This window comes from Saccopteryx leptura, chromosome 7 (assembly GCF_036850995.1).
Source record: "Saccopteryx leptura isolate mSacLep1 chromosome 7, mSacLep1_pri_phased_curated, whole genome shotgun sequence".
Classification (NCBI taxonomy): domain Eukaryota; kingdom Metazoa; phylum Chordata; class Mammalia; order Chiroptera; family Emballonuridae; genus Saccopteryx; species Saccopteryx leptura.
This window is the reverse complement of record NC_089509.1, coordinates 57,173,151-57,196,758: the sequence shown is the minus strand read 5'-3', so window position 1 is coordinate 57,196,758 and position 23,608 is coordinate 57,173,151. Positions and strand designations below refer to the sequence as shown.

At 38.0% G+C, this 23,608-nt stretch overlaps 1 protein-coding gene across 1 annotated transcript in view; it reads left to right on the top strand.

Moving 5' to 3' along the window:
- TLK1 (tousled like kinase 1) overlaps positions 1-23,608 on the top strand; it is a 154,024-nt gene that overhangs the window by 110,333 nt on the left and 20,083 nt on the right. The window contains exons 12-14 of the mRNA XM_066346731.1: positions 5,481-5,547; positions 19,308-19,405; positions 21,082-21,163. Coding sequence (XP_066202828.1) covers positions 5,481-5,547; positions 19,308-19,405; positions 21,082-21,163 — 247 coding nt within the window. The remainder of the gene's footprint in view (positions 1-5,480; positions 5,548-19,307; positions 19,406-21,081; positions 21,164-23,608) is intronic.

The following is a 23,608-nucleotide window of genomic DNA, read 5'->3' as shown; positions in this document are numbered from 1 at the left end:
CTCTCTCTCAAATAAATATATACATTTTAAAAATTAAACATAGGCCCTGGCCATTTGGCTCAGTGGTAGGACATTGGCCGGCTTGTAGAAGTCCCAGGTTTGATTCCCGGTCAGGGCACACAGGAGAAGCAACCATCTGCTTCTCCACCCTTCCCCCTTCTTTCTTTCTCTTTCCATCTCTCTCTCTCTCCCCCTCCTGCAGCCATGGCGCGAAGGGTTTGAGTTGGCCCTGGACACTGAGGATGGCTCCATGGCCTTCCGTCAGGCGCTAAAATAGCTTGGTTGCTGAGCAACAGATTGCCCCAGATGGGCAGAGCATTGCCCTGTAGGGGGATTGCTGGGTGCACCCCAGGTGGGGCGCATGCGGGAGTGTCTCTGTCTCCCCACCTCTCACTTAATTAAAAAAAAAGGTAAATGCAAAATTCTTAAAATATTAGTAACCCAAAATATAATATACAAATGATAATCTGTCAAGACCAATTTGGATTTACTTTAGGTATGTGAGGTTGGTTTAACATTAGAAATATCAATATAATTTTTCACATAAAGAGAGAAAATATGATCATCTTAAGAGGTGCCAAAATAAGGAACATTAATTAGATAGTATTCATCATTCATCTGTGATTAAAACTCTTAGCAAAATATCAGTAGATAACTTCCTTAATCTGCCATATATATTCAATTTTCTTTTTTTTTTAAATGATAGCTTTGCTGGGTAACATAGTCTTGGTTGTAGGATACTGCTTTTCATCACTTTGAATATTTCGTGCCAGTCAGTCCCTTTTGGCCTGAATGTTTCTGTTGTGAAATCAGTTGACAGTCTTATGGGAGCTCCCTTGTAGGTAACTAATTGTCTTTCTTTTGCTGCTTTTAATAGTCACTCTGTCTTTAATCCTTGCCATTTTAATTATAATGTGTCTTGTAGGCCTATTTGGGTTCAACTTTTTGGGACTCTGTACTTCCTGGACTTTTGTCTTTTTTTCTTCCCAGGTTAAGAATGTTTTCAGTCATTTTTTTAAATCGGCTTCCTTGTTTTTTCTCTTCTTATACACCTATGATGCAATTTTTTTTACACTTTATGTTGTCCCAAAAGTCCCTTTAACTATCATCATTTTAAAAACTTATTTGTTTGTTTTTGCTGCTCTTATTGGGGGTTTTCTGTTTCCATGTCTTCCAAATCGCTGATTTGATCCTCTTCATTCAGCCTACTATTTATTCCTGTTAAGTGTATTTTTTTTTGTTTCAGATACTGTATTCTTCATTACTGATTGGCTCCTTTTTATGGTTTCTATGTATTTTTTCATGTTGTTGTGGTTCTCATTAAGTTCCTTGAACATCTTTACAGCCGTTTCTTTTAACTCTTATCTATACCTGATAAATTGCTTGCCTCCGTTTTATTTAGCTCTTTTTCTGGATATTTCTCCTGGTCTTTTATTTGGGGCATTTGTTTTTTGTCTTCCCATTTTGGCTGCCTCTTTGTGTTTGTTTCTATGTGTTAGGTAGATTTGCTGTGATTCCTGTCTTTGTAAGGTGACCTTATTAGTAGGTGTCCTGTGGGGACCCAGTGGCGCAGTTTCCTTCATTAACTGAGCTGGATGCTCCAAGAAGGATCCCTTGTGGCTTGTTTGGGCTCTCCTGTTGTAATTGAGTCTTCATTGCTATTGGCCTGTTAGTGCATGGAGTGACCCTCAGGCTGGCTGACTGTGAGCATCAATTCTGACCACAGTGGACGAGTTGCTATGCAGGCACTGACCATACAAAGTGGAATTACCCTCTGGTGCCTGCCAAGATCTCCCTTTGGAAATGCCGTTTGTGAAGCTTATTGAGTCCTGCTCTGATGATCTCTCAACTTGGTCACTGACTTGGTTCTGGGGCCTTTTGGGAGGGACTCTGGTGTAGGCCAATGTTAGATGCTGCCTGTGATTGGCCCGGAGCAACCTGGTTCGACCTACAAAGTGATCCACAGTTGGTGGCTGCCTCTGCTGTGCCTGAGTGTGCATGGAGAGGACCAAGCTGTACACCAGGGTCGGGTGTTTTTCAGCACCAGGCCCAGGGAGGGTCAGCAGAAGTCCCAAGGCACCCTAAAATTGGCCTCTACCTACCTCCTCCTGCCAGCTCCCTGTTAGGCTCAGTCACTGAAAGAGCCTCTGGCAGTACTTGACTTGCATGAGGTAGATAGGTTTTCAGTGAGTCACCTTGTAGGGGTGAGTGGTGTTCATCAGACTGATGCAGGTTCAAACTTGGTACAGTGCTGGGTCTGAGGCCACTTGGCACATGTTCCAGGGTATATATACCAAGCTTAGCTGCCTCCTGCTGAGTGATCACATACCTTTGTGGTGGAGCCAGGGTCTCAGGGAGCTGTCAGGGTGAGCCCAGCAGTTTCACAGGCCCAAACAAATTAAGGTTTGGACATTTGAAGAGAGGGCTCAGCATGGATTCAGCATGCAAAGGGAAAATGTCCCCCAATCTAGAGCCACACAACTCAGTCTGTCTCAGATTCTGCCAGGTGCCTAATCTCAGTAGGGCAGGGTCTCTGAGAGTTGGTATAATGGGGCTAAGTGGTTCTCCCATGAGGGGGAGGGGTTGATCAGGTTTGGGGGGAGATGGGGAAAGTGACCTCTGCTTCAGAGCCACACAGTTCAGTTTGTCGTAGATTCTGCCCAGACCTCAACAGGGTGGAGTCACCAGGAGCCCACACAGATCTCCTGTAAGGGGCAGACACCAGTCTGGTTCATTGGAAAATGGGGGGGAATGACACCCACTTCAAAGTCACACAACTTAGTCACTGAGAACCCCTGCATCTATTCAGACCTGCACTTGGCCATGGCAGCTTACTCCTCAGTAGAGTGTAAGCTCCACAGAGTGGGTCAAGTGAGAGTGGGGGAGAGGGCTATCGCATTCCTCTATTCTAGGCTGATGCTGTATGAAGGGGACTGCTCCATCCAAGAAAGATGGTGTCTGCTGTATTGGAGAATGACTTAGCACAGGGATTTTGATGGCTGTCCCCTCAGCTCTCTCCCCAAAGCTAAAAACCCCAGACTCCCCTCATGCGACTCTATTCTGCTTCACCGTCCATTGGAGCCCAGGATGAGTGGCTGCGATCAAGATTTTGTATATTGGCCTTTTAAGAAGACTCCTGTGTCTCTAGCAGACTTCTCTCTTTCCCTGGCAAACAAAATCCCCACTGATTTTCATAGCCAGATGTTATATGGGCATCTCTTCCTGGCTCTGATTCTCTGAGCTGGGGATCCCAGCTGTGACTGAGACCACCCAGCCCTTTTCAGGAGGAAGCTCTGTGCAGCTGAGGTACCCCTCCAGAATCTCAGCCGCTGCTCCTGGGAGCAGGCCAGCCATTCTCACGTCTCCGCACTTTTCACCGGTCTCGATGTGGCTGCTTCTGTACATATTTGCTTATAAGACTCTCTTTAGCTTGTCTTCAGTTGATTATTTAAAATGATTCTTCTACAATTTTGTTGTAACTCCAGTTTAGTCCTAGAAGGAGGTGAGTGTAATATCCAGCTACTTTGCTTCCATCATGGACCCCCTGGAAATCTCTTAAGCTAAATGTTTATCTCTTAAACTCATGTTTATTTCTCATAATTTTGGCCTTCTGTATAACTACAGGTTACAGTTTTGCTAAGGTTCCCTTTATTACAACAAGGATCCCCATTCCTCAATTTTTAATAATGTGTTCCTCATTTTCTTCTGAGTTCTCACCAGCAGCACCTCTACTATCTAAATTCTGCCAGCAGTCTGTTCTTGACAATTTAGGTGTTCTCTAAAGTGGTGTGTGTTCTTCCTACTGGGCTTCCAAATTTCTTGAGCCCTTGGTAGCAGAGTTATTAACATCTATATTTCTGCTAACGGTCTATTAAAGGCAGTCGAAGCATTTTTAAAATCATGTTTCTCAAAATTCTTCTAGCCTCTTGCCCACTGTCCAATTCCAAAGCCACTTCCATTTTTAGGTATCTGTTGCAGGAATATTCCACTTCCAAGTACCAACATTTGTAGTAGTTTTTTATTGCTACTCTAACAAATTACCACAAATTTTAGTGACTTAAGATAATACAATTGATAATCTTACAGTTTTGGTAATTACAATACCAGAGTGGTTCTCATTGGTCTAATCAAGCTGGCCTTAGGCTGTTTCATTCCCTGTGGCCTTTACTCGCTTGCCTTTTCCAGCTTCTAAAAGCTGCCCACATTCCTTTGTTCTTGACCCCCTTCCTTCTGCAAGACAGCAGTCATAGGTCCAGTCTTTCTCATGTCACATCACTCTGATTCGGACAAGTCTGCTCTTTTCCTCACTTGAAGACTTGTAATTACAGTGGGCACACGAGGGTAATTCTGAGTAACTCAGCTGATTAGCAGTCTTAATTCCACCTGCTACCTCTTTCCTTTGCTGTGTAATTTAACACATTGATATATCCCAGGGATTATCCTAAAAATAATTGCTATGGAAATTAAAAGTCTTTAAAATTAACATTATCCTCACGCACCTCTTTTCACTGTATACAATAAAATTGTGTTTCTTTAAAGAAGATTGTCTCCAATTCATGTTATCGAAATATTTTACATTTTGTCTAAAAACATTTTCTATTAATGGAAATAGACACAGAGAGGTCTAAAAACTAATAATATATATCAAACTATTTCCTTATAAGGGAAATGTAAGAAGTGTCTCTTGCTTTTTCAGGATTTGCATTCTATTTGATGAGAAAAGACCCTGGGATAGGAATTCTTAAATTGAGATCTTTAAACCCCAAAATAAAGTATATATGAAAATTTCTGGAGAGAGTATTTATAAATTCCTTTAAATTACTTTTAGGTGTCTTCAATCATAAAAAGATAAGAATCACTGCCCTAGAAAGTTAATAGCCTGATTGAGTACTGGCTGTAGAATTTGCTTATTAATGCTTCAAAACCAGAGAAGTTAGGCCTGACCAGGCGGTGGCGCAGTGGATAGAGCATCAGACTGGGATGTGGAGGACCCAGGTTCGAGACCCCGAGGTCGCCAGCTTGAGCACGGGTTCATCTGGTCTGAGCAGAGCTCACCAGCTTGGACCCAAGGTTGCTGGCTTGAGCAAGGGTTTACTTGGTCTGCTGTATAGCCCCACGGTCAAGGCACATATGAGAAAGCAATCAATGAACAACTAAGGTGTCACAACGAAAAACGGATGATTGATGCTTCTCATCTCTCTCTGTTCCTGTCTGTCCCTATCTATCCCTCTCTCTGACTCTCTCTCTGTCTCTGTAAAAAAAAACAACAACAGAGAAGTTAGTGAATATGTATATATTAATTGTTCTATCTGTAAGTATTAGATGTGTTCTAAAGAATATCTGAAACGACATCTGCCTTATATTTTGGGCAGAAAGTTGTCAACATTTTATTATTTCCATATGATTCATTTTACATAGGCTGGTTGTTAATAAGAAATAGTATTATTCTTAATATCTAGAACCATTTTTATTTTTGACAGGTTGACATTGGCAGAATATCATGAACAGGAAGAAATTTTCAAACTTAGACTAGGACATCTCAAAAAGGTATGTGAAGCATATGTTGGATATTGCTTGTTACCAGAGGTTGTAGAGAACTGAGGTTGTAGAGAACTGTGTTTAAGTCTCTTATTGAATAAAAACTTTACAAAGTCCCCAAATTAAAAACTTTCAGGCAGGAAAATAAAAAAAAAGAATGGCACTAAATTTGCATTTTTTTACCTTGTGTCAACTTAGAAACATTGAGATGCTAATAACACCATGTCCCTGTGGTGAAGTAGCAATTCCTGCCCAGACCTTGGGTGTCTTAACATTATCTGTTTAATTGCTATCTTTTTGTAAAAAATGCTTCACTTTTAAAATGTAGTGTAAAATTTCATATTGTTTATGGTCATTTTATAATAAGTTGAAATAATTGTAAGTTGTTAATAAAGTGAGTTTTTAGCTTAACTGTGGAATGCTTGATTAAATGTTTTAGTTAAAACATGTACATTGGCAAATTTAGAAAAGCCTAATTATCAGTAATAATATAAAGTGATATTTAGAAAAATGTTGCCATATGTTATTATAGTAAAATTTGGTAATGTATAGCTTTGTGCTTGTTTTTCTATAAACTGAAATTCTAATCAGTTCATTTTTTTTTACAGTTGATATTTTTAGTTCAAACCATTTCAAAGAAATAATAATAGATTTCCCCACTCAATTTAACTGACAGGTGTAAAATTCCTTTTCTTTGACCCAATTTTTTTTATTATATTTTCTGCTTGTTGGATTACTGGAAGTTTTTTGTTTTTTTTTAAGTGAGAGAGACAGACAGGAAGGGAGAGAGATGGGGACAGACAGACGGGAAGGGAGAGAGATGAAAAGCATCAATTCTTTGTTGCGGCACCTTAGTTGTTCATTGATTGCTTTCTCATACGTGCCTTGACTGGGGGTCTACAGCAGACTGAGTGACCCCTTGCTCAAGCCAGCGACCTTGGGCTCAAGCTGGTGAGCCTTGTTCAAACCAGTTGACCCCACCCTCAAGCTGGTGACCTCTAGGTTTCCAACCTGGGTCCTCTGTGTCCCAGGCCAACACTCTATCCATTGTGCCACTGCTAGTTCAGGCCTGAGAAGTTTTTTAATAGGCTGAATAATAGCTAAAATTGAGTTAGTGAGCTAATTGAAGGTAGTATCTCTAAAGTCATCTCCCTAGGGTAGGAGAGAGAGACTCATTCTTGTAGCATCTACTGTCATGTCACACTATCTACTATGTTGTTTTTGCGATGCTATCAACATGCTTCAGACCCCTGCTGTTTAATCAGAGGGAAACAGAAGAAAGTTATAAAATGTGTATATAAATAATTTGCATTAGCATTTTTTATGATGCCCTATCTGTCTGTGCTTCTGCTCAGAAAAGTTTCTACCTGAACTACTTGAACAGTAAATTTATTCTGGTCTTTTTCAGCTATTCTGTTGTATTGTAATTATTGACTGTTTCTCCTGCTCTTTGAGGTACAGTAGACAACTTCAGTCTGTTCTCTGTGAGGATGGAGTGTAATGTGACAACAGAAGAGGGGATTTTGTAGTACAGAATGATTTCAAGTATTTGAGTGCCCACTTATGCTACTTTGATAATGAATTCGTAGAGACCTATGCTGAATGTCCCATATAAAGATTTATCAGTTATTTTCTAACCAGCTTTTCGTGGCAGTGGGGCACTACGTATATACTTAGAGCTTTAACTGGAGGGTTTTTATACTCACATGTAACAGTAAATATTACTTTTTCTAATGAGATTTTACATCTTATTTTATAAAAACCTGTTATATAAAATCTGAAATTATAAAACAGTTAAATTAGGAATTAGCTATTTGTATTAGAAAAAATCACTTCTTAAAAGGCTTTAGAAGTGGGTTTGTTTTTGTTTTTCTTGGTTGGTGGTTGGTTGATTTTAAAGCTTTCTTGTTACTTTTCAAAAATACTCAGTTTTTCTCAAATAATTCTGTTTTCTGAAGCAAGGTATACATAAACATCCAGATAATATGTACAGTTGTAAACTGTTCTAGAATACTACACCTTTCTTCTGTGTGGTGTTCCCTTTCCCAGAGTTTGACTTCTTCATTTTTTGTATTTACTCATTGTTTCTAATAATTATCCCCTCCATAATTTTTTTTCCAGCTTTTATCAGATTTACTGAGTAGTTTTAGATTTCTAATTTTATCTTCTTCTTAACCAGTTAACAACATTACTTTTCCTTGACCTCCATCATGGGATATTTTGGGAGATTGTATGAACTAATAATGCTGAAATATACTCTCATGTCTTGAATTCTCATATTTTCTTCTGAGAGATTATTTAGGGTGAGAAAAATTGAATGCATTATATAGAAAGTTTCTGGTAATTCAGAGAACAAAATAGGTGAGGTAGTGTCATGCTAGAACATAAAAGTAGCCAGCTTACCACTGGGTATTAATTTTTTAGTCATATAATTAAAAAATAAAAGCATTAAGTTACATGTTTAAAAAATAAGTTATTTGGCATTCCAAATCACAGTTGAAAAGTGAGTCAATAAAATAGGTTATTTTGTTTTCTACAAAAGAGGTTGATTGGACACTTTTAACAGAGAACAAGCTTGACTTAAACCATGTTATCGTCTATCTTATCAGCTCCCTATGTTCCTGGGTTTATTAAGCTGGCATGAACTATATCTCAACTTGTAACTATAGCTTCTACCATAGGTTGAATCTGCTCTGTGAATATTGATGTCCATGTAACCTGCATGGGAATTAACCTGTGGTGTGTTAGCCTAGGGTTTAGATTTGGAGCCCGGCATACTCTTGCTTTAGCCAGGGTGAATCTTGCTCTCACATTCCCTTTAATAAACACTCTCAGAGTTAAACAGAATTATGGTTAAGCATTAAATTTATTGTCACAGAAGGAGAAAATATCCTCCTTTGAGGAAGCTCATGCCATTTGGACATAGGAAACTAGAAGGATTTTGTGTTGAAATGAATAATTTATGATGTGCATTGTATTTTCATAAAGGTAATCATAAATAAGTAAACTGAAATGTAAAGGTATTGATCACTGAGTAAATCGTAAAGTTTGGTTCACATTCTGTGCTATTCTGTAGCTTTAGAAATATAAATTTAAACACCTTAGTGTGATAAAATAATGAATGAGAATTAAGCAGAAACCTCCAAAAATAAGTCTTGCTAAAATAAATAGGTATTTCTGATTACCACCCAATAGTAAATTTAAACTTAGTTACAGCCTATTAGTTTTGTCTTCTGAGATTAGGAAGATCATTGTGCAGCATCATCTTTGTTTTAATATATCAAGAATTTTTTATGTTTATTGTTACCAGTTTATGAAATCATTGTTCACTCACTCACTAAGTGACTTATTTTCACACTGTACCTGATACAGGCATGCTTCAACTTCTCATTTCAGGAGAGTTACATGATATTGTATTTAAGTTTAACCCTTTTAGAGTGACCATTAATGTTAACCTTTGAATGCCAAGATTTGTGTGTGCTTTGTCTAAATTAATATAACTAATAACCAGCAAAGCCAGAGTAGTGGGAGTGTTTGCCTTTTTTTTTCTTTTAGAAACATGCTATTTCATTTTCATTGCAAAGGAGAGCAGTTTAGTTTTTCACAAACACATAAACTCTTTTTCTCTCACATAATACTTTCCTTTGGTATTCTGTAAGTGACTTTCGTATCAGCCAGAATGTTTCATTAGTATTATTATTAGCTGGTATTTACTTTTCACTTTGAATTTCCTTTTAATGGTCAACAGAAAACATCATTTTTTGTAAAAAAAAGTGTGCATGTTCTAATATAACCTTTTAGATTTAGTACAGTAGAACAGGAAAAAATGATGTAAGAAAAATATAACGACCACACAAATTATTCCAAAACTTTTTTTTAAGATTTTCTTTATTCATTTTAGAGAGGGAAGAGAGAGAGAAAGGCAGGGGGGAACGGGAAGCATCAATTCTTAGTTGCTTCTCGTTTGTGCCTTGACCAGTCAAGCCTGGGGTTTTGAACTGCTGACCTCAGCATTCCAGTTGATGCTTTATCCACTGTGCCACCACAGGTCAGGCCAAAAATATTTTAAAAAATAATTCTTGTGCTACTAATAATTATGTACACACTTCCCCAGTTACCACTTATTAAAAGTTACAGTTGCAGTGGGAGTAATTTCCTATCTTCCAAAAGTTGTTCCTGTATGGCAGAACTGCTAACTGTCCTGTTAATCCTGTGCCACACTTAGACTCTGTGGATTTAAGGAAATTAACAAACCATATACCATTTAGCTTTTATGCTTGATCCTGTTTTAATTCTAGTTACGGGAAAGCAATTTATCTTTTTGATCTAAGGAGTTCTGCCTGGTTATATGTCTTTCATATTATTGTGGCTTTCAAAAAACTGTGTCAATGGGCTTTCCAAGGCTTTTCACTAAATTAACACAAATAAGTTTTAATCCCTAAAATATCATCTGACTTGTAGGTTCCCTCTGTAGTCATATTATTTTAAAGATACTAGTTACCAATCATAATACCTCAAAATGATGAAAAAATAAGAATCTTAAAAGTTATTAGGACCAGTAACCAAGTCTTACCATTGCTATTCATTCAAGTGTGTGATGTGAACAGTATGTGGATCTGTGCTGCCCTTTCTTTTCTAGTTAACTTTTGTCATCATCTAGATTTTAAATGTTGATTAGTGGGAGAGAATGCATATAGCAGATTTGACACCTCAGTAGGGAATATTAAATAGTTTAATAGGAATTGGTTTTAATGTATATTTGGGGGGGGGGGTGTATGTGAGAAAGAGAGAGAGAGAGAGAGATTTATAAACCCTGAATATAAGTGCCAGAAATTTTTTGAAAAAAAAAAAACACAATTTGTAATTGAAACAGGATAAGTCAAGAGTCATCAGCACCAACACAAATGTGTCTTTGCAGACCGAAGAAATCAGCTAAACAATTTGCAATCATCTCAATCTCTACTAAAACAAAAATCGCATCCAACATGCCACCTGACACCATTTCTTTCTCTCTCTCTCCTTTGCTCCTTGCGATGTGGCATTCATCTCTCCTTGTGCCTCCGTTCTGAAGAGATAACAGTATAGCAACAACTCTGCCACTGAAATCCTGTTCTCTGACTGATATTGGCACCTGCAAAGAGAAACAACCAGTAACAGGCAGCAGCAGCATCAGTATTAATCTTCCATGATGAAATCTTTACAGGTCAAGAACAAGCACACAGCTCTTTTCTCACTCCTTCACAGTGGACCATGCAACTAGTTGAAATGGAAGACAATGGATTGTCTACAGCCTTTTGAACAGTGGAGAATACAGGGCATTGGTTTTAGGTGAATTAACCCCCAAATATTCTTTAAGTTTGGTATCCTTTGGTCTTTCTTTCTAGAATACCATTGTCCTCTTTATCAGTTCCAAAGTATGACCATAAAGAATAAGTTTGCATATATGACAATTCTTGTCACTTTAGGTTTGAATTAAAACATGAAAATAACGAACAATAACATAATTCCAGAGGGCTTAATCTCTAAATCTTTGTGTATACCTTTATAGTCACAACCATGACAGAAGAAATCCTTTGGGAATTCTTCTGTCAGTTACAGCCATAAGCACATTGTACATTATGTTTCTCTAGAACATAACACAAGATGCTACTTGTGCAGGCAGTAGTTTTTAGTGGAAGTATAGAAATGTGTATACTAGGACAAGTCATGGTTAAGCCCATGAAGAATGTTATGAGGTTCCTGACTTCTTGGCATGTGTGGGCAAGAAAGTGCCAAGAAGAGTTGGAATTCTAAACTTGTATTTCGTTCTTACTACTCCTCCCCATTTAAATATGAGTAGTATTCCAGAAAAGATGACTCTGCTGAGAGAGTGTGTGAACTAGCTGTAGATAGAAAACTCCCAGTATTTGTTTGTTTATTTTTCTTCTTTTCCAGTGAGAAGTGGGGAGATAGGGAGACTCCCACATGCACCCCAACTGGATCCACCCAGCCACCCTCATCTGGGGCCTATGCTTTGCCCATCTGAGGCCATGCTTGCAACTGAGCTATTTTTAGCATCTGAGACAGAGGTTCCACAGAGCCATCCTCAGTGTCTGGGGCTCATGTGCACAATCAAGCCATGGCTGTGGGAGGGAAAAAAGGGGGGAGGGAGGAGAAGCAGATGGTAGTTCTCCTGTGTGCCCTGACAGGGAGTCGAACCTGGGACATCCACATGCCAGGCCGACACTACCACTGAGCCAACTGGCCAGGGCCACCCAGCATTTATATTCTACCTCCTCCTCTCATCACGGGCCTGCAAACGTATTCCTGACTATATTCCCTTATTTATAATCATATATCTTAATTTTATAGTTACCAAAATAAAAATTTAAAGAAAAAGTATGTTTTACTTCCATGGTGTTCAATATTATTCCAGTTGTATAGGCTATGGAAATTTGGAAAGAATCTTAGAAGTCATATTAGCCATTAGTTTGAGTTGGGTTTAATTAATTTAGGTTTGTGATTTCGGTCTAGAGATCACGGTTTCACAAAGGAAGACAGTTACCATATTTTTTACTCCATAAGACACACCTAGGGTTTTAAGGAGGAAAATAAGAAAAAAAAATTCTGAACCAAACGGTGTGTTAAAATATTTAATAAAATAAACCACAATAATATTTCAACAATGTAAACTCAACAGCAGTATTAATAGCCATTAGCACTGTTATTAACAAATGAGAAGAGACTTTAATGTTCAAATACCCTTCTAGTTGTCCGGGAACCTGCAGCAGCTAAAAAAAATGAACATTTGCTCCGTAAGATGCACAGGCATTTTCCCCTCCACGTTTTTTGGGGAAAAGTGCATCTTATGGAGCGAAAAATACGATACTTCCCGATCAGAACTGTGACTCCATGTCATGTGTGTGCAGATGGTAAAGAGAATCTAGAAGAGTAGGCTTTTCCATTATTTTGTAGAAAGTGAAATCTTTTCAGATGAAAACAAAAGCCATGGAATCCACAAAAATCCCCCAAAAAAGGTTAAAGGGAAACAGAAAGCTGTTAGAAGGGCACAGTATACTCTTGTGTCTTTCACCTGTATGTGCTAGGGCTTGATGTTAGCACCCTGTCAGTGTTCAACATCGGGATTTAAACCCCCCTCTATACAGCAGCTGTAATTACTGTTTCAAAAAGTGTACTGAATATTCTATATATTTAAATTTTTCCAGTCAGTTGAATTGTTGTATTTATTTGCTGTTACTAAGATAAGATTTTGTTTGGTTTTGTTTTAACAGAATGGGGTAACTAACAGAATCACTCTCCATTTTAACAGTTTTTCCATTTAAAAGTTTAATGTAACTATTTATGCATTTAAAGAAATAAAACAGCACCCCTACCACTACTACCTGCACCCTCAAAAGAAGTGAACTGTAGAGAGAGGAAAACATTAAGGTTCTAAAATAATTAAGCCAGTTAAACACACCTCAGAGAGATACAATAGCTCCTGTACTAAGCAGCTCAGTGATTATTTAGGGATGGGTGTGGAGGGAACATTTATATAGTCAGGAAAGGAAACTCAAGCAGACACAGAATTATGGGCAAGTAGTTTCCAAATTGATTTCTACAAATTTAGGCCTGCTGTCTAGGTGGTTTATTCGTTGGTTGGTTCATATTTCCAGTGGTTCATGTATCTCATAACCCTATTTAAGATACGTGAAAGCATGTATTAGAAATCATTGGCCCTGGCCAGTTGGCTCAGCGGTAGAGCGTCGGCCTGGCGTGCGGGGGACCCGGGTTCAATTCCCGGCCAGAGCACATAGGAGAAGCGCCCATTTGCTTCTCCACCCCCCCCCCTTCCTCTCTGTCTCTCTCTTCCCCTCCCGCAGCCAAGGCTCCATTGGAGCAAAGATGGCCCGGGCACTGGGGATGGCTCCTTGGCCTCTGCCTCAGGCGCTAGAGTGGCTCTGGTCGCGGCAGAGCGACGCCCCGGATGGGCAGAGAGTCGCCCCTGGTGGGCGTGCCGGGTGGATCCCGGTCGGGCGCATGCGGGAGTCTGTCTGACTGTCTCTCCCCGTTTCCAGCTTCAGAAAAATACAAAAAAAAAAAAAAAAAAAAAAGAAATAATTGAAGAACCAAGGATAAATTTGAAATAAATTGGTAATAATTTTCTCCATAACTTTTCTGCACTGCTTCTTCCATTAGCTTTTTTAGTGCCTTGTTAATTTCACTTTTTCACTTTCCTGGTGATAAATTTTTAGAATGACAAAAATAGTTAATGAAATAAAACTTAATTTGAGGGCTTGGCAGGGCTGGCTCCGTAGTAGAGTCTCGGCCCACGGATGAGTGTCTCAGGTCCGGTTCCTGGTCAGAGCACACAGGAAAAGCGACCGTCTTCTACTCCACCCCTTTTCCTACCCACCCCTCTTTCTCTCACATGCTCGTCGCTCTCCCCGCAATTCTCCCTTCTTTATCCATGGCTCAGTCGTATCAAGCTTGGCTGGGTGTGGGGGCTGGGCTGAACATGCCTCCATGGCCCCTGCTTCAGGAGCTAAAAATAGCTTGGTTGCCAAGCAATGGAGCAATGCCCAGATAGGCAGGGTTATTGACCCATAAACGGCTTGCAGGGTGGATCCTGGTGAGCACATGGATGTCTGTCTCTCTGCCTCCCCTGCTCTCAATTTAAAAAAAACAAAAAACTTAAGGACCTGGAGGTACTAATTTTTGAGGGATTACTATTGCCCATTACTAAAATAAATTTGAATAAACTTTTGAAACCTCATTCTGAACTAGTTTTCCTAGACCTTGACCAAGTGATATTGTTAGGGTGCTGAGAATAGACTTTGAAGTGATACACATTTCTCTGTACCGACCATTTTTGTAATATGTCACACAGAATTTCTTTTGTTTTACCAACCATCATCCATTATAGGCAAGCTGAGAATGATATATCAAAATACATTTCATCTTTTCTTGGCTTTATAGAAAGATGGTTCTTTGATTTTGAGACTCGTTTTGTTTTTTTGTATATGGAGGGGGTAGATAACATGGAATGTAAATTCAGATTTGCTAAAGAAGTTTAAACTAGTACATTTAATTTTTTTCAGGAAATGTATCAATTTTACATGTGAAAATGCATTTATATAACTCTTAAAGCTTTATAGCTTAATGTCCACACACTCCCATCTTTCTTTGAAAAATTACCGTTATGAGAAATGCTCAAAAATACCCCAGATCCACCTAGCAGTTATACCTGGCATTTACAGAGATTTTGCATTGCAGTAACTTACTTTTGGCTTAGAATGTTGAGCCAAAGGGGAAATAAAGTTTCCAGAAGAGACTTTGCAAATAAAAGTATTCCTAAGCTAAACATCTGGTGAAGGACAATTCTTTCTGTTTAAGTTACTGTGAAATTTACCTTTCTTATAAATTTTTAAGTTAAAAATTTTGGAAGGTAATGTGTTTTGCAGGTTACTTGAACAGTGAGGCAGTATTGAGATATGTTGTTGTATAGGTGTATGACTTAGCTTTTAAAATACAATTTAAGACATTAGAGCTTATTTTAAAATACTGTTAAAATAGCCATAGTGTAGACCAGGGGTCCCCAAACTTTTTACACAGGGGGCCAGCTCACTGTCCCTCAGACCATTGGAGGGCCGGACTATAAAAAATATTATGAACAAATCCCGATGCACACTGCACATATCTTATTTTAAAGTAAAAAAAACCAAAATGGGCCCTGGCCGGTTGGCTCAGCGGTAGAGCGTCGGCCTAGCGTGCGGAGGACCCGGGTTCAATTCCCGGCCAGGGCACACAGGAGAAGCGCCCATTTGCTTCTCCACCCCTCCGCCGTGCTTTCCTCTCTCTCTTCCCCTCCCGCAGCCAAGGCTCCATTGGAGCAAAGATGGCCCGGGCGCTGGGGATGGCTCTGTGGCCTCTGCCTCAGACGCTAGAGTGGCTCTGGTCGCAACATGGCGACCCCCAGGATGGGCAGAGCATCGCCCCCTGGTGGGCAGAGCATCGCCCCATGGTGGGTGTGCCGGGTGGATCCTGGTCGGGCGCATGCGGGAGTCTGTCTGACTGTCTCTCCCTGTTTCCAGCTTCAGGAAAATGAAAAAAAAACAAACAAAACAAAACAAAACGGGAACAAATACAATATTTAAAATAAAGAACAAGTAAATTTAAATCAACAAACTGACCAGTATTTCAATGGGAACTAAGCTCCTCTTACCACCAATGAAAGAGGTGCCCCTTCCGGAAGTGTGGCGGGGGCGGGGCGGATAAATGGCCTCAGGGGGCCGCAGTTTGGGGACCCCTGGTGTAGACTGTTAAATAATCCATTCTCTTTTTGTTGAAACAGAAGAGTCATGTTCTTTTACTGTATGGGATCACCAAACTTATCTAACAATCTTTTCTTCCTCATATCCCTTCGACATTGTAATTGCCTGCAGAGACCAGTTCCTTTCCAGAGACACTACTTGTTTCTGTGTTTCTTCTAGACCTTCTCTGCTTCAACTGCTCAGCTAGTAGATGACTGAAGGATTGAAATTTGGTATTCTTACCAAGCATGATCTAACTGGTTGGATTATCTTTTTATTTTAGTAATCTAGCATAGTTTTGCCATGTGTTGGAGGATTCCATTCTATAATGAATTTAGATCAGTTGTGAGCCCAAGTCATCCTTGCTTCTCCTTAACCCTCTGAAAACTATTAATTCTGAGCGTGGCCCATAGGCTACTGCCATCTCAAGCAAGGAGAATGTAGCCCTACAGGATAGATCTTGGGAGATGATCTACACTAAAGATAAATTAGTTGCTGAAGCTGCTATATTCTAGACTATTGTACCTTGAGGCCAGACCAAAACTGGGCTTTGCACCTTTTTCTTAAGGGAGAGAGTACTAAGCAGTATTGCCCTAATGCTTTTGCCTAAAAGTGTATGTTATTATAACATATACTTTAACATATACCATATCATAACATACCAAAAGTATAGGTTGCCATAACAAAATACCATAGACTGGGTGACTCAAACAACAGAAGCTTATTTTCTCACAGTCTGGAGGCTGGAAGTTCAAGATCAAAGTCCAGTAGGGTTCAAGTTTCTGGTGAGACACTTACTGGTTTGTAGAAAGTCAAGTTTTCAAGATGTCACATGGCCTTTTCCCTGCTCCCAAAAAGAAGGGGTGGATGTGTGCGTGGGGGGGGTGTCTTTCTCTTCCTCTGTATGAAGCCACTAATCTAATCACAAGGGCCCCACTTTGATAGTCTAATCTAACTCTTGATTACCTCCCAGAGGCCCCATCTCCAAATGCCATCACATTGGGATTTTGGGCTTAAACATGAATTTGGGGAGGAGGGAAACACCCATCTTCAGTTCCTAATATACTACTCACAAAAATTAGGAATTATTTCAAAATGAATATGAAGCAATAAAATATCTCCTAATTTTTGTGAGCAGTGTAGTATGTATACTTTTTCTCAGTGGGATTTGAGAGAAATTAGAGTTGCAGAATAATCTTTCAGTGTGTCGCTTTGTTTTAAGGCCAAGATATTGTGGAGTAAATATTAAATTACGATATGGAACTTGTAAATATATTTCACTGGCTATGGGGAATTTGTCTGTCTGTATATAAGACTTGATTCTAGTTGCTCCCCTCAGCATTTCCTCTTAAATACCTAGGATCCAACTTGTTTCCCCTAGTGTTTATGACATTTTGTTTTTTCTTGTAAACTTTACAGCTCAAACTGAAGTGAAGCTTATTTATGCTTTTGTATTATAAGATTTTAGGAGACATATTTGTCATGTTTTATAGAGGGAAAAATTGTTTGCTTTAACTGATGCAGACATACATTTACTTTTTAAAATAAGTATTTATTTTGTGATCTTGTTACTGCCATTGTATAGATATCTGAAGATTACCAAAAATTATAAAACAAAGGTAATTATGTGTATCAACAATCTTTTTGAATCTCATCATTATATATTTATGATTCAATAAAATTTAATTTCTGTAATTTCACTTTTGAAATATTATCTCCATACCACAATTTCAAATAAAGTTAAAACGCGTTTCAGTTAGTATTCTAATAGATATTTTACTATTTAACAGATTATTTAAAAATCCACCAGCCTACCAAGTGTTCAGTAGCTTCCTACATGTGTAAGAATCAATTAAACTTTTATGGTAGCAGATATTAGTAGTAGGAAGAGAAAAAAGCTACTACTTCCTGTGTTTTGTAGTGTAAATGAATTTGAATATATTTCATACTCGTGGGTATTCCTTTGTGGCCCGTTTTTTATTCTGTTTTATGACTAAATTAAGACAGTTAAGCTGTGGCTTGTTTAAAAGCTGCTTAAATGAGAAAATTTCAGTTAATTATTTAGTTTTAGTCTATCTATTTTAGAAAAACCTTTCCAAAATTCTAAAAAGGTTTATTTTCATTTGAGTTTATTTTGAAAGTTTCTATTTAATCTACATTAAATATCTACAACAAGTAGTGGTTGAGTTTCACTTCAAAATAAAATAACTTTAAGGGTCAAGTAGAATACGGACATAACTTAGTTTTTTAATCTGTGAACATTTGTTTTTATAGTACTGATAACATTCCTTGCCATGGAAGCCTGAGATATAGGTTATACCGGTTATCTGCTTTGGAATGAAATGATGTTTATATTTTCAAAGTAAATTTCAGAATTACTGATTTTTTGAGAAAAAGGATTTTTTTAAATACCAGAAGATCATTAAAAGAGAAGGAACTAGAAAAATACAGAAATATTTAATTAAGTACAATAATCAGAAATAACTTATTCCATGTGGTATACGTTTATAATGGCAGTAGGTATACTTTTAGGCCAAGGCAATCTGTATTTACTCAACAAATATTTTAAAATATACTGCTCACAAAAATCAGGGGATATTTCAAAACGAATATGAAGCAATAAAGTATCTCCTAATTTTTGAGAGAATATAAAATTGGACATTTTTAGAACTTTATGTTGAAATTTGGTATATTCTTATTCATCCTTTAAATAATATTCAAATTTATATTGACAAATCACAGGAAGGGGTGTGGGGGTGTGCATTTATTTTGGTGTCTAGTTTTCTTTAAATGTTCGAAAAATTATATATTTTGGGATGTGAAAATATCAAAATTTTTGTATTAAGTGAATGTTAATGTAAATTTCTTTAGGATTTACCTAGGTCTGCTCTGATAACTAAGGATCTGTCACAGCTATTCATAAAAGGTTTTTCTTAAAGTCTCTTTTACAGTGGAATTCATCCAAAGTGAGTGGTCAGATTATGTGTGTGCGCGCCAAATTTTGTAAGGTCTAGGAATAATTAGTGGTTCTATCTTCTTTCTTTCTTCCTCTTTTAACTATTACAAAATATCTTCATTTTATTTGTTTTAGACTAAGTTATTTCCTCTTAAATTAAAATTTGGATGTACCAGAAATAAAGCTTTCTGCTCATTTTATGTTATGAATCAGTTTCAGACTACCTTGCTGTCATTTTCAGTTTAGACATTATAAAAATAGATTTCTTGTTGAACAGAATAAAATTCAGCATCTCATTAGGTATAGATTTTTATGTGGAGGATGGTTTCTTGAAATAGGTTTTTTCCTGATCTTTTTTAATCTTTCAGGCATTGAAAAGAGCACTTTAGTCTTTAAACTCAGTGGTACTTTATAATACACTATTCTTCCTGTCGCTGTAAAAAATGGATGCATGCGTAAAAATATCTATTTTATATCACAAATAAATTGAGCTTGTTATAGTCCCCTCTCATCATTTTCAGGAAGAGGCAGAAATCCAGGCAGAACTTGAACGTTTGGAAAGAGTCAGAAATCTTCACATTCGAGAGCTCAAGAGGATAAATAATGAAGATAATTCGCAGTAAGTCATTATTTATACTTCTGTCTTACATGATAAAAGTGTTCCTCCACTGTACAGAGCATAAACACAATATTTCCTTGTTGGGGGACTTTTCCTCATAATTAGAAAAATATTTATAGTCCCCCATGGCTCAGAAGGTCTTTTATAAATTGGTCTTCAGCCACCTTACCAGTGTGTCTCTGTCATCCTTCCGTCACTTGTGGTTGTGGACATGCCAGCCCTGATTTCCTTATCAGGGATTTTGTGCTTGCCATTTTCTCACCTGAAATGTTTCTCTTCTAAATATCTGAGTGGCTTACTTTTTAATTTCACTCTTAAGTGGTCACTAGAGAGGCCATCCCTAGACATCTCTATCTAAAATAGCAGTCCTTACATGGCTCCATTCCCTCTCCCAGGAACCTTACCTTGCTTTATTTTTTTATAACATTTACAAATTATAAATTTCATTTCAGTTATTGATTATTTGTCTCCTCCCACTAGACTATAACCTATATGAGAAGAGGGACTTAATTTTGGTCTTGCTGTGTTCCCACAGCCTAGACCAGTGCCTGGCACATGGTATACATGCAGTAAATATTTTTTGACTGAATACTAAAATTAATGTCACAGTAGAGGAGAAATTATTTCAACTAAGAGGATTTCACTAAGCCGTATATTCAGCATTGTTATGCAAAACTTGAGGAAAAAACAGAAAAGTAGTTTTAAGTTACAGTCTCTCTCCTTAATCTCGGGTTATAAAAATGAAGAGAGAAAATATCTGTGAGCTGGCAAAAGCTTTGTGAAGAAGATAGAAATGAAGCAAGAAGATGGAAATTAAGCAAGGCATTACTTGGATTTAATTGATGTAGAGGAAAGGAAGGGTGTCTTTTTGTACTTAAGACTTGTCATGTAATTTAAAACTTCATGACCTAATGAAAGTATCAGAATTGGAAGTGGCAGATTTCTGCTGTGAAGTACAAATATCTTGCTTAAAAATTAGAAGGCCTACTTGTGGTCATCTGTGTATGTGTAACTCATAAATACATAGATCATTCCAGTGTATAATGTTACAGTTCTGGAATAACCTAAATTGTACCAGGTGGAAATTCTAATAAAACAGAACAAAATTAATTAATGGGCTGTTATGAAAATTATCTTCACATTTCACACTTGTTTTTGTATATGTAGTAGTAATATTGTCTGTGAGTGCTTTTTAAGTTTTTAAACAAGTTTTTTTTTTAATTGGAAATTAAAAATTTTTATTTATAGTAGTCCAAAGACAGTAAATGTAATCATGGGTGAAGGCCAATTTGTAACTTTTTAATCATATGTCAATACTTATAAATCTTGCTTAACTATATAGCCCCCAATATAAAAGTATATTTTTCCAAAGGAAGTAATTCATGCTGAGTAGATAGGGATTTTATAAAGCTTTTGGCAACACAATGGTTAGTTATCACAGTGTTATAACTGGTCGCTGAACCTGAATATTCAGCTATAAATGTTAAGCTTTGTGAACTCCAAGCTTAAGATGATAGTTGTGCAGATAGAAGAAGTATAGGACAGAATTTGGAATTAGTAGTAGAGTAACTGAGAAAGAAATAGCTAGGAGTAGAATGAGACAGTGGAACTTTATTGTGGAAAGAACATTTTGGGGTGCATTTTCATGTTATTGTTTTTCTCCCCTCACTGTTAAGGTTCAAAGATCACCCAACGTTAAATGAAAGATATTTATTACTTCATCTGCTTGGTAGAGGTGGCTTCAGTGAAGTGTATAAGGTACTGTTGTTTTTCTTTTCTGTTCTTTACAATAATATAGCAAAGATAGAGGAATACAGGTTTCCCCTGCTACCCAAAAGGGCATTCCTATGAAACCTTCCGGAAGCCAAAAAGACATTCCCAGATCCCCCAAATAACTGACCAAATCATATCAAATACGCTTAATTATATCCACTTTTGTGTAAGCACAACACCCTTATGAGCTCTCTTAGGCTTTTCTGATCCCTTAGAACACATCTTGCTAATAGATGCACAAAATAAATCCAGATAAAGCACACAGGCTCAGACACAGTTCAGAGCTAGGGTGGCTCAAGGCTGAGGTGGTCAGTGTGGTGCCAGGGGGAGGAGCTTGGGGTGCCATCCTTGCTGCACAGAGTGCATTGCCTCTAACAGCTCACTGCAGAACAAATACTGAAAGCTATTGCTTCTTGCCTTTTCTCATAAAAGCAAAAATCCTCATCATAGTTCTTTTAGTTAGCCAAAACAGGTTCAAATGGTAGGCCTTTGTAAAAGAAAAGTGGCCTAACACAAACCCTAAAAAAGAAGGGATACTTTATGTGGTTAAGAAGTACTTTTGTTTATTGATTTTATGAATTTTGGGAGGACAGATTTTATGTCCTGACTCACATTACAGAGTCTGTGGTGGCTTATGTTGTTGCATCTTAAGAGCCTTAAGACTATCTCTGTACCTGCACAGTCCCTCTGCTATTTGCTACCTCCTTACCGTTAGTTAGTTTGGTATAAATAATAGCCATTAGAATCAAGATAAGCAGGTAGCCATTTAATATAGTACATTTGTGGACAGATCATACCCCTGTATTTAAACATGTGTCTCAGAGATCTTACATGTCCTGAATTTATACAAATTCCTACCTATTTTAAGGACCCTGTTTTTCAAATGCTTATGTATATATGTAGAAATGTTTACTCACCATGTTCAATGTTTTATATCTTACTTTTTTCACTTTATGTTGTATCTTTCTGCCCAACCTTTAAATGTTATAGTTCCGAAGTCTCTTATTCTTTATTCTCCTTTTCAAATATATCCCTGCCCATTCACTGAGTTGTCTGATTTCATCCTCACATGTATGTGTCCTCTATGTGTGTTCATGCCCCACACTTTCTTTCTAAGCTCCATACCTGTTGATGTACGTGACTTTGCCCATTCACTTGGCATGGATGCCTCATAGGCACTGCAAACTCACATCTGAATTAGAAGTTATTTTTCTCTTCTCTAGAACTTCTGCTAACACTGCTCCCTACTTCAGTACATAGCATTGCTATTCATCTGCCTAGTCCCTCAAGTGAAAAACATAAAAGCCATCCTTCACTCCAACTTTCCCTTAATTCTTCCATTCCCCCAACTTATAACCAGTCCCTGGTGCCGACTGTTATTAACATTGTCAATTCTCCTAAATCCAACAATGACACTTTCCTTTCTCTTAGCTCAAGGCCATGTTGTCTCGTTTGTGTTGCTTCCCAAGCCTCCTAGCTGATCACTTTCTTTGGGGCATTAAGTTTCTTCAGTGTATTTATGTGTGCTGCAGCTAGAGTAGCCTTTTAATAAAATGCCGTATGATTATCTCACTCCTTTGCTTATAAGCCCCAGTGGCTTCCTATTTGCTCTTTGTTAGATGCAGGTCTTACTCTCACTCCTATGGAAGCCCTCCTTGTTGGTCTGCCTTTTATAAGCTCCTTGTGACACTTTATGTATCAGTATAATTAGTGGTTAAGAGTGGGGCTCTGAAACCAGACTGACTGGGTCTGAATCCTAATTCTGACTGCTGTTAAATAACTGTATAATCTTGGGCTTACTCTACTTATCCTCAATCTCTCTGTCTTCATCTGGGAATAATGGTACCTACATCATAGGATTACAGTAATGATTAAATGAGGTATCACAAGTAAATCACACAGAACATTGGTGCTTAGTAAATACAAGCTCTTCATTATTAGAAATCCTCTCCGTTCAGTGAGACTAGGACTGTGCCTTCACGGCTTAATAAAGACCACCTGGATTGTTCTGACTCTGGGAAATTTTATGGAATTTGAATTCAGAGAACTTCAGTTCTGGTCTTGGTTCAACCATTAACTATATTTTGTTTTTGTTAACTTGGACAAGCAATAAGCAGCATGGGCCTCACCTTCCACACCCATCAGGAATGATCTGTGAGCTCTCTTACAGTTCCTATAGCTCTCTTACAGTGAGAATGATAGTTCATCCTCACGCACTGTAATGGTTGAAGTGTAGGCATAACCAGGCCACAAGGTGGAAAAGATCATAATAGCTCACTCTGGCTCTAAAAATCACCAGAAGTACAGCTAGCTAACACTAGCTCAGCTTAAAAGTTGCCCAGCTTCTGAGCCTACTAATCACAGCAACCTGCTGCCACTGCCCTGTAGTATTGCCACGGTTTTTAGCACCACAGATAGGGCCAATGGGGC